Source organism: Talpa europaea (genome assembly GCF_964194135.1).
Source record: "Talpa europaea genome assembly, chromosome: 14".
Taxonomy (NCBI): Eukaryota; Metazoa; Chordata; class Mammalia; order Eulipotyphla; family Talpidae; genus Talpa; species Talpa europaea.
In genome coordinates this window covers 43,435,278-43,449,930 of record NC_140082.1, presented here as the reverse complement: position 1 = coordinate 43,449,930, position 14,653 = coordinate 43,435,278, and the positions used below count along the sequence as shown (strand labels likewise).

Sequence of the window (14,653 nt, the reverse complement as noted above, 5' to 3'; positions counted from 1 at the left end):
TATATTTCGTCTGTCTGCCTGTTCTTTTCCCTGCTCTGTCTGTGGTGATTCCTCTTACCCTCCTGAGCATCTGGCCTGTACCCCAGTTCTTGTATAAAATAAATAAATAAATCTTAAAAAAAGTTAAAAAAAAAGATGTATTTGAATATGTGGGGTCAGTATGGCAGTTCCCATGTATAAAGACAAGAGTTCCTTTTCAGATGCAAGAAACCTTCAGAATATGCCTACTCTTTGTTTTATTTACACTGAGAAAACTTTTGGAATCTATTCTATGATCCTCTAAAATTGCTTGCTTGCTCATTCAATCATTCATTTGTGATATTCAATATTTACCTATTTCTTTGTTTCCTCATTCACTCTACAACCCTTTGTTTCTTTGTCTCTGCTCTCATTTACTCTTTGTAATATATAAGGACAGTTAAATTGATAAAGTGGAAAATTCTGTTTTGCTTTTAAGGTAGTACAGTTATCTATTTTAAAAAGTTATATATATTTTGGTTCTTTATGAGGCAACCAAATTTCTAGGATAATTACAGTAGTCATCTAAAACATCAAAGGATGAGCTAAGATATTTCTTCAAAACCATGTTTTCTCTATGAGAGACCTATAGCTGTGTTTAATTTTCTGGGGCATTAGCTTCAAAGGAGATCCAGCTGAGACCTAGATCTTAGACTACTCTGCAATATTTGTATTTCCTCTTAAAGGCTTCTAAGACTATAAATTTCATGTTTGTATTTTGCATATTAAAAGATCTTAACTTGAATGCGGTGCATTTTTGTGCTTTCAGAAGTGATTATATTCTTCCTACCATAGACTAACTTCAAGTGCCAAGCTCACCAAATCTGTGTTGTTAATAACTTAGTATCATTTATTTTTGTCTACATTAATGAATATAACATGCTTCCATATCCTTTAAATACATTTTTTTTCAAGCTTATAACATCCCATGGTTTTGTTGAGAAAGATTTTGAGCCTGGATGTATTATTTTTAGTGGTCACCAGTCATTTCAGGAACACAAATCCAAAGTAATATCGGAATCCTTATAGAGATTTACAGTGTTACATATGGGAAAAAGGAAAAGGATATGTTACATTGAAGAAGAGGATGAGAAATGGTATTGATTGAATCACATTGACAAAATTTCACATATGTTTATACACTTAAATATATTTCAACCTCACTTCTTGTTTGCAAGTTGGTTTCAATTTTTGATTCCTTAGATTATAAATCTACCTGCTTTGTGGTATAATTTCAGGTCTAGTCACTTGATGTGCTAATATTAAATATCAAAGTAGGAGATGGGATGCTTGGGCTTGGAACATGACTGCATTTTGTGGCTCCAGCAATCTTAGTTTCAATTTGGATGTATTTTTCTAGATGCTGTTAGTCTGGGATGCCTTTGGAAAAGTCTTTTACTCAGGTTTTTTTCTTTTTTAAAGATTTATTTATTTATTTATTTATTTATTTATTTATTCATTTATTTATTTATTTATTTATACAAGCGGTGGGTACAGTCAGAAGCGCGGGAGGGTGAGAGAATTCACCAGAGCCAGAGCAGGGAGCAGAGCAGGCAGAAGGACTGAAGTACACTGCTGAGGGGAGCAGCGGCTGCAGGAGAGGTCTGCACGCCACGTGGGACCCTCCTCCGGTGGCCGGGGAGCAGCGGGGGATCGAACCGGCGGTGCAGAGGCTGTGGGCAGCTTCACAACCCAGCGCTCAGCTGCTGCGCCACCAGGGAGGCCCTTACTCAGGTTTTTTACATAGTATGGTAGAAATGGTTGCCATTTCTCCCATCTCTAAATGCTAGCTGTTTTTGCAGTTAAATTTTCATGTAATGATTGCTATGTTATTTTGAGTACTTGCTCCCTGCCAGGTACTGCACTTGTCGTGCTAGATGTTTTATATCATTTATCAGCCTTTGAAATGTAAATAATGTTACTATTCTAAATTTTATTGATGAGGGCAGATTTGAAATAATTCACATATTAAACCAGTTGTTAAACGGTAACATTATGATATGAACCTAGAATTTCCATTTTCAAATTTTGTGTTCTCAACAAGTATGGCTCCCTCTTCCTTACAAATTTATAGACTTTATACACACACACACACACACACACACACACACTAATTAAATATGGGATGTATATCCCATATTTAAAATTGAAGTTTTTAAATAATAACGTTTTTCATAATAACATTATTACTTTATAACTTTTTGTTAAAAAATTAAAAACATATATGAACAATTAACATTTATTATTAATACTGGTCTTTTTTTAAAAGTTAATAACTTTGTTTTAAGTACAATGTGGTAGCTTCAGTAATATTAATGCAAATCCTCAGATTACATTAAGCATATATCCATTACTTTCCTTTTTATGTGGAAATTTTCTATTTTTTTCTAGTTTTTGTTAGTAATATTATTGTTACTGTTACTGAAAAATTATATTTTTAGTCCTCTTCTTGATATTTTATGTGCATCACACAAAACAGCTTAATTATAGCAGAATAGTTAATAGTATATTTGGGTTATGTTCCAAAAATCAAATAAATGCCCATGAGACTAGACTGATATTAATAAATGATTGAATAAAATAAATAGGGGAAAGGGACAGATTTCTTGTATATTATATATATTATTTGTTATTAATGTATGCTATGGAAACAACTTAAGAATTCATCAGTGAATGAGTAAAGAGACTGTGGTGTAAATATATGTATATACAAACGTATTCATATTGAAATACCATTTGGATATAGAAAATAGTGAGATGTTGCACTTTGTAACAACATGCGCGGACCTTGAATGCATTATGCGAAATGAAAATAAATCAGAGAAAGACAGTTACTTTAAGATCTCACTTATATGTGAACTCTCACAAACCAACCAACCAACCAAATACCTACACTCATGGATAAAAGAACAGGACTGTGGTTGCCAGAATTCAGGGTTGTAGAGTAGATAAAATAGCTGAAGGAGGTCAAAATATATAAACTTGCAGTTATTAAATAACTCCTGGAATATAATTACAACATGGTGACTATAGTTAATTATATTATATTGCCTATCTGAAAGTCGCTAGGAGAGCCATCTTAAAAGTTCTCATCAGAAGGGAAAAAAAAATGTATAGCTACGTATGGTAACACGTTAACTAGGTTTAAAATGATGACATTTTTCAGTATACGAATATTTAATCACTGTGGCACTAATATGATGTGATGTCAGTTTTTAGTTAAAATAAATGGGATGAAGGCCAGATTTTACTTACAAAAATTTTGATTGCGGCCTCCCCGGTGGCGCAGAGGTTGAGCACTGGGTTGCGAAGCTGCCCCCAACCTCTGTAGCGCCGGTTCGATCCCCAGTGCTCCCTGGCCACCGGAGGAGGGTTCCACATGGCGCGCAGACCTCTCCTGCCGCCCACTGCTCCCCTTAGCAGTGTACTTCAGTCCTTCTGCCTGCTGTGCTCCCCGCTCTGGCTCGGTGAATACTCTCACCCTCCCGCGCTTCTGACTGTACCCAGTGCTTGTATAAATAAATAAATCAATCTTAAAAAAATTTTTTTTGATTGCTATATATAATTATTTTCTTTCCAGAAGATAGAGCTTAATTCCTCTCCTCTTAGTAATTGGCTTTACTTAGTAATTCATTTCCAAATAATAAAGGATGCCATGTGAAAAAATATTAACTTTAGAGTGGAGAAGTGCAAGATTCACCTTAACCTTGATCCCCTAGTGTAGTGTAATGGGGTTTGTACTTCATCGCAGTAGGATTTCCCTCAAAACTTATTCATGACTCCAGTTTAATCAACAGAAATCTTCAGACAAACCAAAATCTAGGGATATTCCACAATTTTTCAAGAATGTCTTAGTTATAAGAGGCATTTCAGAGGAGACTATAGAAGTTTGATGACTAAATACTGTTTTATTCCTGGCATGAGACAAAAACATTGTGCAAAACACTGTAAATTGCAAATAATTCTGTAGGTTAGTTTTATCAATATTAATTTCTTAATTTCAACAAATATATAGAAAGTGTGTATTTGTAACTTCTATGAATCTCATTTTTCTCCAAAACTAATAGCTTTTAAACACCTAGTCTTACAAAGTAGGTTGTATATCATCCACATTTTATGCTGAGAATCAAAGGTAGGAGTTAATAAACCAGAAGTTGGAATGTGGGGAGCCAGGATTCAGTCACAGGTCTCTGTGAGTAAAGATACAACTGGTCTTCCACTAAAATGTTTGTTTGTCCTTTGGAATAAATCATATTGTTTTTCAATTGAATTTTTAAAGATAGATTTATGATTGGCATCCTTTCTCATGAAAAGAATGAATTTGAGGGCCTCCCCTGGTGGCATAGGCGGTTGAGCACAGCGCTGTGAAGCTGTCCACAGCCTCTACAGACAACTGTTCTAAGCCTCTACCCTCTACAGTGAGGGTTCCTTCCTGGTCAGCCAGTGAGAATCCCACATGGGGTGGCAGACCTCTCCTGTCTCTCCCGCTGCTCCCCTCAGCAGTGCATTTCAGTCAGTCCGCCTGTTCTGTTCCAGGCTCTGTCTGTAGTGAATCCTCTCACCCTCCCATGCATCTGGCCTGTATCCGGTTCTTGTATGCATGAATAAATAAATCTTTAAAAAAAATGAATTTGAAAAATATTTGCCTCTTTGAAACATGTTGCATTCTCAAGAGTGGTTTCTACAACTTTGTCTTTAATTTTTGTTCATACATCCTGGCAAACAACGGTTTTATTTCCTCTTTATTCAGATTGTTAAGGTTTTGCAGTGGGGAGGGCAAGGAATTCATCTTTCCGCAGAATCATACAGTTTAAAATTATAATCCTCAGTAATAACTTGGGGACAAAAAAGTAGTTTCCTTGAAAATTAATATCCTATTCAAAGTACATGTGTTTCTGCAAATGGGGCCAGGAATCCCTGGGCTCGCAGTGCCTGCAGTATAACTGCCTAAGTTAAGAAGGACTGGTAGCTGAAGTCTAAAGGGACAGAGGAGCCATGTATAGGAGGGTCATCCAGGGTCTGTGTCTGGGATGATTGGGCTTCACAGCACCCATGTATTTGCCAACCCTCCCCACTTCTGTGTTGTAAGATGGGGACTAGAGGTGACCACACGCCCTCACCATGTGGCTCCATTCTACTGGCTCGATTTTTTTCCCCCCTTCGAAAGCTATATATGGCACAAATATTTAATTTTCTAATTTTAGCCTTTTTTAATATATGTATGTAATGAATGGTTTAATTAAGGTGAAAACCATTTGATAAATATGAAAGATTTAGTTTGCACATTTAGTTAATAAGGAAGATAATACATATTTTGGAATCAGACAACTATTCTAAGCATTTAACTTTCTCTCCCTCATCCCTTACATCTGTTCCCGCCTCTCTTGGTATTGTGTGTATTTGCTTCTAATGCAAAATGTAATTGTTATTTACAACTTTAGTTTTGAGTATAAACATTTAGACTTAAGTGTTTCTGAAATAAAATAATATTTGGATGGGTATTTCTTGCCTTCAAGACAAGAAATATGTGGCACTTTTTAAAAATGTTTTACAATTCTATCAGATTTATATTTGTTTTTGGAGTCAAGCAGCATAAGTCAATGTTGTTCTTCACCTTTATTGTAATTTTAGAAAATGAGCTAGGTTCTTAAAAATGGAATCTGAACCTAAATATTTGTATTTTGTTTTTTTTTCTTCTACACTTGCCATTGATAGAAGGCTCAAGGTCAAATATGGTGGTCCTGTTTTTTCTACTCCCAGCATTGCTTTTGACTCTAATATAAGCCAGTGGCTGTGTTAGTTTTTATGAATTACTCTGCCAGAAATAACACAGGAATTGTTGCTATTGCTGCTTCCCTTTTAGCTCTGTTTCTTGGTTTCTCAGAATCCAGATGGAGATAAACATTTTTGTAGTTTGAGAAAAGTCAAGCTTTCTTCTTCATCTACCTTTTGCCTATTCCCTTATGCATGTTTTCATAGGAAAAAGGAGATGATCCAAATTATTCCTGGCAAAAGAGCATTGTAATTTAATACAAGTTTAAAACAAACATTTTACTCATGTTTATTCCTAACGCTATATAGTGTTAAACAATGAACGGCCATTTCTCATGTACATATAATTTATGATTTAAAATTGTGTAATACCTTAGCCGTCCTTTAATACACAAACCATGAGAGATCCTTCCTAAGGGAGGGAGTCATTGTGTAGCAATGACTAAATATCAGAAATTATTGCCATTACCCAAGTAAACTATGGTTCCTATGAGATCATCATATAGAGGTTGGAAATCTCATTACAGTACCTTCCCCCCACCTCTTATTTTGGGGAAATATTTTCCAAGATCCACTGTGGGTATTTTTTCCCCCTATATAAACACTCACAGACCTATGATAAAATTTAATTTATTAATTTATAAATTAGGTACAATAATTGATTAACAGTGGTAAGTAGTAATAAAAGAAAACAGTTGTAATAAGGTGCTGTAATAAAAGTTATGTGACTTTGTTTTCTCTCTCAAAATACCGTAATTTTTTGGACTATAGTTAATTGTGGTGACTGGAATCATGGAAAGTGAAACTGCAGTTAAGGGGGGCGCTGAGTCCTCAGAAATTGGGCATTGAAGTGGTTGTGTATAATCATGAGAACTGGTAATCTCCACAGTGTTTTGTCATATCTTCTCTAAAGAACTGTTGTTTCCTTTAGATAGTAAGAGGTGAAGTTGGATGTTCTTAGCTTTTTCATTACAGCTTTAATATATTTAAAGCTTTTATTGACCTTTGGAATTGTTGAAGTGCTTTAGGAACAACTGGTTCAATGAAGTAACCTGAGTGTCTGAGTTTTGCTGATGTTTTTCTTTTTGGATTTCTTAGTTGAATCCACAAAAATATCTGGTGGCTTCAGAGAAATCTGTGTTCTACTCATAACCTCTGAGATATCACATGTCATTTATAAGTTGACCTGCATCTCTATGAGAGATTTGACTAACTCTTTTCATTTTGGATTGCTTTATGTTTCATACTCTGATATGGTCCCACATCCTGGGAGCTACCTTTCTTAACTTGTTATAAAGTCTATTAACAAACTTTTAGCCAATTGTAGGTTGTGAGATAAAACAAAAATGTTAGGCTCTGGTTTTGTCAATATATAAATCTGAAGGGTTTACTACTTGACAGGAAATTTATTTACAAAATTAGGCATAATTTAAAAAATGTATTTTTATATTAGAGTCCCAACATGAATTGTTTTTCTTGGCACATTCAGCATTCTTGAAATTCTTACTGCTATAAATGGAATTTTATGATTTACAATCTATTGAGCATGTGTCACAGAAACTAGAAAAGGCGTGTGTTATAATGAATATTTTTCAGGACTGAATTATTTTTTAAAACAATGCACCTTCACTGCTACAAAGGAAAAATATAAATAAATTTTGATGTCCATGCTAGTAGATTTTTACTTTGTACATTAATAAAAAGAAATTTGGTTAGATAAGCTGTTTTCAGTTTTTGTTACTAATTCCTATTCAAAACAAACTCAGCTTTAAAATATAATTGAGATTTAAATATAAAATATTGCTATGAAAATTAAGAGTTTTAGAATAAAATGTTTATTACTATGAAATTTGAAATACAGAGGCATTTTAGTAAGTGATTTGACGTCAAATTATGCTGGACATAGGCCCTCTCATTTTAAATTTGTAGAGTTACATGGCAATGTAACCACTGTCTCCTGGTGCAAATTCTACTACATTATAGTATTCTACATGTCACTAATGACCTTGATTGGGTTGTTTTATCAAAAATATTTGGTTGTTTGAATTTCCTCTCTGTCTCGTTATGGTTCTTATCAGAGAAGAATAAGTTTATAAACACAGTCTTTCCTTTGTCTCCACCCCTCTCATTAATAATGATTAAGACTGTGAAGGTAACAGTTAAAGGTAAGTGAGATACATATATGTACCACTACTTATGCTCATTTATATACAGGAATTATAAATAATATGGGCTCATGAGTTATAGCCTATGTGGGAATGAATTACTTGACCTCAGATCAGGTAATTTGGACATTGCATATAGGATTTTGGTCTCCATAGATTTCAAATAATGCTTTTTAATTCCTTATACTTCCAAATATGTACGTAGGGTAAAGGCTAATAAGCGGTTGTGTTTGCAATAAAATCCTAAATTTCTTGTTTTAAAAAATGTTTTAGTAGCTATGTTATGAGTTCATTTTGATTAGGAATCCTAAATTTTCTGTTTTTGTTTATAAGTTGGTTGTTGAATCTTTTTTGTATGTATATTTGGGAGTTGATTTGTATTCTCTCCCCACTATCTCCCAGACTCCCATCATTCATATTTATTATTTAGAGAATGATTTAAAGGTCAGAAAAGTACATTGACAATAATTCTATTTACAGGCCATTTTATGATTGTTATATTGTACTAATGTTAAGTCTTGATATCGCTTCCAAGGTGCTCTGGTTTAGCCATCAGGAGGCAAAAAAGGTAAACACTGGCTCTAGAGACAGAAGTAGGCCTGCTATACCGAATTAATAATACAATTAATGGTGATTTTATTAATTTTAATATAATTTAAAAAAGTCCCAAGATGTAATTATTAATTTCAATCCAGTCTCATAATTTCAAGTCACACGTGTTTTAAATAGTTTGCTTTCTTTTGTTCTCTGTGTATCATTTCTTGGTAAAAATGAATGACGCAGAAATTGAATTATCTTTGACCACAATTTTAGAATTGAATAATATTGTAAATTTAAAAATCTTAAAACCATGTGGGGATAGTTGAGCCATAGAATGTTTGATTACAAGAAGGATGCAAAGTGGAATCATATGCAACATTTACTATTTGAAAATATGGCACAATCCCTAATGATTTATTTATTAATTCTTATCTTTTTTATATAATATTTATTTTATTTATACAAGAGCTGGGGTACAGACCAGAGTCACGGTAGGGTGAGAGGATTCACCAGAGACAGAGCGGGAGCAGAACAGGCAGACCTCTGAAAGCACTGCTGAGGGGAGCAGCTGGTGAGACAGGAAAGGTCTGCACTACCATGTGGGATTCTCCCTGGCTGGCTGGGAATCAAACCGGTGCTGCAGAGTCTGCAGACAGCTTCACAGCACTGTGCTCAACCCATTGTGCCACCAGGGAGGCGCCCTAATGATTTTTTTAAAGGCATTTAGATTGTAACAAAGTGGAAATGTAATTTTGCTTCCTATGCTACCCTAAAAATACACGTGATTTTATACTGTTCGTGAAATAATCCTGTATTTTTGCAATATTGGCATGTAGGCTTACCAGAAAATCTGACCATCAGCTAAATAGCTGTATTTGAGAGATAAAGCCTAAAGAGTTCAGCTTAGTATGCCAAAAATAATCTTCTAACCAAGGCGTTGGGTGCATTCTGTGTGATTTGTTTTCACTGAATTGTAATTGGTTTGGGAAGGAGTGAGGGAAGAGAGAATAAGTTACTTTCCCTACTCTGAAAGAAATCTATTTTATAATCAGGGTACCTCTACCAAGGAGCAACAAATTAAAATGATTTTCTCAGTCTGGCTGGCTTTTGTCACGTGATTGTGTGGCAGTATACTTAAATGATAACGAAAAAGTCCAAATATAACAGGAACATCTGTTTTTTTTTTTCCCTTCCATAGGGAAAATTTTCCACCCAGCCCAAAGTTGAGTGGCAGTTTGGGCAGCTTAAGAACTGGAAGATTAAAGTTATATTTTTAAAAAAAAAAGTAATTTCTTATTATATTTTTCTTACATAACCTTAGATAAATCAGTAAATTTAACAAATTATAGTCATTATTAGGATTTTGCATGTATGTATTACTGATAGATTTTTATAAGTCTAGAGAAAAAAAATTTCTTCTTTTGTTTTGATCTCTACTAATAAAGAGTGGAGTCATTAATTTGATCATAGAATGATATAGATGTAAAATCACCTTCACCAATTTATTATTATTATTTTAAAAAATATTTATTTATTTATGCATAAAAGAGCTGGGGTACAGGCCAGAGATGCAGGGGTGAGAGGATTCACCAGAGACAGAGTGGGGAACAGAACAGGCAGACTGATCAAAACACACTGCTGAGGGGAGCAGCGGGCAAGACAGGAGAGGTCTGCTTCACCATGTGAGTTGCTCCCTGGCTGGCGGGGGATCGAATTCATGCTGCAGAGGCTGTGGATTGCTTCATAGGTGCTTAACCTATGACATGTTTAACCCCTTGTGTCACCAGGGAGGCCCCGTCTCCAATTTATTATTAATAGAACTTACCTTGTTGCAAAACTACTAGTAGCTCAAAAAAATCAATGGTTTGATTTTTTTCCATCTTTATGAAACATAGATTTTGTAAATAAATTTAAAATGCTTGACCTTTTTATAGTTGACCAAAATTGAAGCACATGATACATAGTCTTGCATAGACATAGTAAAAACTACTGCATTTTAAAAATCATTTGCACTGAAATAAATATTTTCACTTTGGAAATAGAATGTATTACTTGCATTTCATTTGGAAAGAGTGAATATCTAAACACTTGTTGTGAAGTACAGAGTACATTGATTTATTACTGCACTCACATCCTACATACAAAATCACTTTTACAGACCAGTTTTTCTAAGTATTTGATCCAAACTTCAGACAGGATTGTGAGGGAAAACATAGCTAAAAACTAGTAATACCGGCTCAGTGCTACCAACCAAATAATGTGTATGTTGCGTAGTGATTAAATTTCTTTTAGAAATTCTGTCCTCATCTGATGTTTTCAGAAATAATAAATTATAATCCAAATTCATTATTTTACTGTAGCAGTGTTGAAATAGGAAAGCATCTTTGTCATAAGGAATTAATGACAACTTTATTTTCCTTATCAATTCACTACTCAAAGTTGATTCTATAAATATAAAATTGTAGAACGTTTTGAGTGGCATTCCAAGCAATAGTTCTTTTGATCTTTAGCCCTTATATGCCTCAATATCATTACCTTGTGGTGGTTTGATACATGAATTACTGTCACAATTGCCTTAAGTGGAGAAATGTTGTACTACCTTTTAGATGCAATTGGAGATAATCACATTTTCCACAGACATTGTATGCTATAGATGTGACAAATAGACATGAAACAATGTTATATATCTTTCAGTGTCAATTTAAAAATGAATTAATTATACTTAAGTAAAAATACCTTTTACTGAATTTATCTTGGTACTTGTTTAAAGACTTCCCTTATCAAATTTTAAAACAACTTATATAAATGTTCTTTTAAGATTCTCAGATTCTGAATCCTTGTGAAAATAGGAATGTGTATTCAAGTAAAGTCATCATTTTGGTATAGCTACTTGAATTTAGTGCTTGAATTTAAAGGTGAATGGTGATCTAAGTTTCACTGTAATAGTAGTAATAGTAATTATAAAAATCAACCAAATTTTAAGTTAGAACTATAGTTAGGAGTAAAATTAGAACATAATAGAAACAAAAAGCATGGCGTTTTTAGTTCTGTTGGGAATCAGAGAATGTTCTTAATGTAGAAAGGACTTTCAAGAAAGGTAAGTATTTTTCCAGTGGAAAAGATAATGAGAATCTAGATTGAAGAAGAGTGAAGGTGAAGAAAAGGCAAGAGATGCAGCAGACACAATTGTTAGCAAGTGTCTGTGGTCTACCTGATGTGTTACCCCCGGTGCAGTGTGATCTAATATGTTTTAGAAAAATCCTCTATTAGGAAGCAGTCGTTGGATCATTGTTGGAGAGGTTAAGACTGGAACCAGAGTTCAACTAGATTGATGCTGTCATAGTCTCAGATGAGTGGCAAGTTGATCCTGAACAAGGGTGATAGAAAATGTGTAAAATGTTGACAAAAAATGTTAGATGAACACAACCCAGCAACTCTCAGGATTACAGACAAAGGATAGTGATGAACAGGGCTATAAATATTTTTCATATGGATGCTTGAATTGATACAGGAGACAAGTTTCGTTTAGGATGTATTGATTTTGAGGTAGTTTTGGGACATCCTGTACATGATTCAAGAAAAAATTTTAGTGTTGGTGACCTGTACCTAAAAATTGTGAGGGTAGCAGTTTTGAAGTTGTCTGATTTCTTTTTTTTTCCCCCAGTATGTACAGGGAGAAGTTAGTAAGCAGTCTGTAGCTAGAGCCAAACAGGTGTGTTAGAGGGAGGAAAATAATAATGGCAATTCCAAAGGGAGTGTCACTACACACTGGATTCTAGACACCAAGAAAAGTGAGAATTTTGTGGCATTTGATCTCTTCATTTTAGAATTTGTTTCCCTTAGAAATTGTTATTTTGTCATTATGTAAACATCCAGTTCACATTCAACATTTTACCTAGAGGTTTTATTGTCCATTGATTACCTTTGCTTGAATGAAGTATTTCATGAAGAATGAAAAATGGTGATTTTTCTAATTTGATTCTACTTCCATTACGTGGCATTCTTCTAAAAAGACAAGCTTCCCTTCAATTGGAGCTGTCGATTTCTCTCAAATACAGATGAAAAGGCAGTATAGATTTTTAATACTTTATGTTTGATTTTTTCATTTTCAGAGTTAAAAGAGTAATCAACTTTAATGATAGAAAATGGGTAGAAAAGTCAGTTCTCTTACAATGGTAATGGTCCCATAGAATCATACTTTTGTTTCTCTTACTTCTAATACCTCTGTTTCTGAACATTTAAGGTTTTGTTAATAAGCAATTTATGTACTCTTTATGACTTTTTTCAGTTAGTTTATGGACTATAATGTGAAACAGCATTTCCTTTGCTTTGTTCTAGGTTACATGGTCAGGTTTTAAGGAGGGACATATATTATTTTTTGATGAAATGAGTTTTAGTTTGTTCATTTGTCATTCTTTTCTTCAGATGTTGTCTATGTCCACTGCTTATTTTTCCATATTTATGCTTCTGTAAACAAAGTCAATATCTTGTCCCTGGGCATGGAACATTATGTAACTTGATGAGCAGTTTTCTTGCGTTTGTGGCTATGCCTCAGTACACCTTTCTTGTACCTTTCAGTAGACCTAACCAGAAATGTATAGTTTTTCTAGTAAAACATACTTGCTGCTATTGTTTTTAAGGTTTATTCATGTAGTCAATTTAAAAACAAACAAACTTAACAAGTCTTATGCAACAGTATATGTTGGTAAGTATTTATAGATTTGATTTTTTTTCCATAGGTCATGATACTGACATAGGTCCAAGGCTATGAAATCATTTTTAAGGTTTATTTTCTGGTGAAACTCATAAGTGAACTCCTGCCTGCTCTGTAGTGAAATTCTGTACAATTCAAAGCTATTCTATTACACTAATTTGTTTCTATGTTTGGATTCACTGTTTATATGGTTTAAGTAATGAGGTATAATAATCAGTCAGCCAAATGATATTTATAGCTAAGCTACCCTCAACACAGTTATTAAGGAGAATACTTGTTACTGTTTTTAAAGGACAGTACTAAAGTAAGTGGGTGGAAGTGAGGTAACATTTTAATTTGTTCTTGTAAGAGGTAATAGTCTTCGTTACTGAACTAAATAAAGTGCTTGGTTTCTTTACCTTGTCTTACTTAGGTGTCTCACTTCAATTCAGAAAATTGACATTAAGTTTTGTACCCCAAAAGACAAAGCAACTGTTTTAATTTGTTATTTGGAAGCAACATCCATAGCATCTGGTTGCTCTAAAATGTATTAAATAAATGACTAACTAGATTTTATGTAACGACATCACTTATCATAACCGTATCAGAGTTAAGAGCTATATGTGTGTTATGTACCAGGTATTAGGGTAGACTACTTTTATATCTTCACTTGATATTTGAATAAATGCTTGCAGTTAACTTGTGAAGTAGGTGACAGAACAGCCCAGAGAGTCTAAGTTCCTTTGCTCAAAGTCACTCACAAAAGTACAAGAATCTAAGTAAGAAGTAAATAATTAGTCTTCCTTGTTTTATACATTTTTGAATTATAATAGAAAATATCGAAAAATTTAATTATGAGATTAAAAAGAAAAAAGGAGGAAATGTCATGATTGAGATACTGGATAGAAATACATTTTATCTTCTGGTGCATGTACTAGCCTGGGGAGATTGATTGGGGAGGGAGTGCAGATTATATTGTTTTATCTGCTGTACACATACATGTGTGTGGCTTCCTTTCCTGCTACAGTCACTAGAGTCCATTATCCTAAGAATATGATGAAATGCCTTCAATCAGCTATTTTGTATCAGCATGAAAAAAGTATTTTAAATATGTAGAATGATTTTTCTGCTACTTTTGTAAAGCCAGGTGCATCACTAATTTGCAGGGTCTGATTTTTTACAAGACACCTTTTTGTTTCTTTTTGAATAGAAAGATGAAAACTACAGAAGTCTCCCTCGTGATACTAGTAACTGGTCTAACCAATTTCAGAGAGATAATGCTCGCTCATCTCTGAGTGCCAGTCACCCAATGGTGGACAAGTGGCTCGAGAAGCAAGAACAGGTAACCTATGAATGCTTCTGTATGTGTCATTGATATAGCTTCCTAGAGCATACCCTGAAAGATGTTTTCCTCCATCACAATGATAATTAAAGGTAAATGTCCCAATGAACTTCAGTTAGGTGC

General features: G+C 34.0%; 1 protein-coding gene across 15 annotated transcripts in view; it reads left to right on the top strand.

Moving 5' to 3' along the window:
* Positions 1–14,653, top strand: part of PARD3 (par-3 family cell polarity regulator) — a gene marked incomplete at both ends in the record, with an annotated part of 584,385 nt that overhangs the window by 265,537 nt on the left and 304,195 nt on the right. For 13 of the 15 annotated variants that reach the window (XM_084254376.1, XM_084254387.1, XM_084254384.1 and 10 more), the window contains one exon: positions 14,399–14,530. The exons of the other annotated variants lie outside the window; for them this stretch is intronic. In XM_084254376.1, the coding sequence (XP_084110502.1) occupies positions 14,399–14,530 (132 nt within the window). The remainder of the gene's footprint in view (positions 1–14,398; positions 14,531–14,653) is intronic. 15 annotated transcript variants of the gene reach the window in all.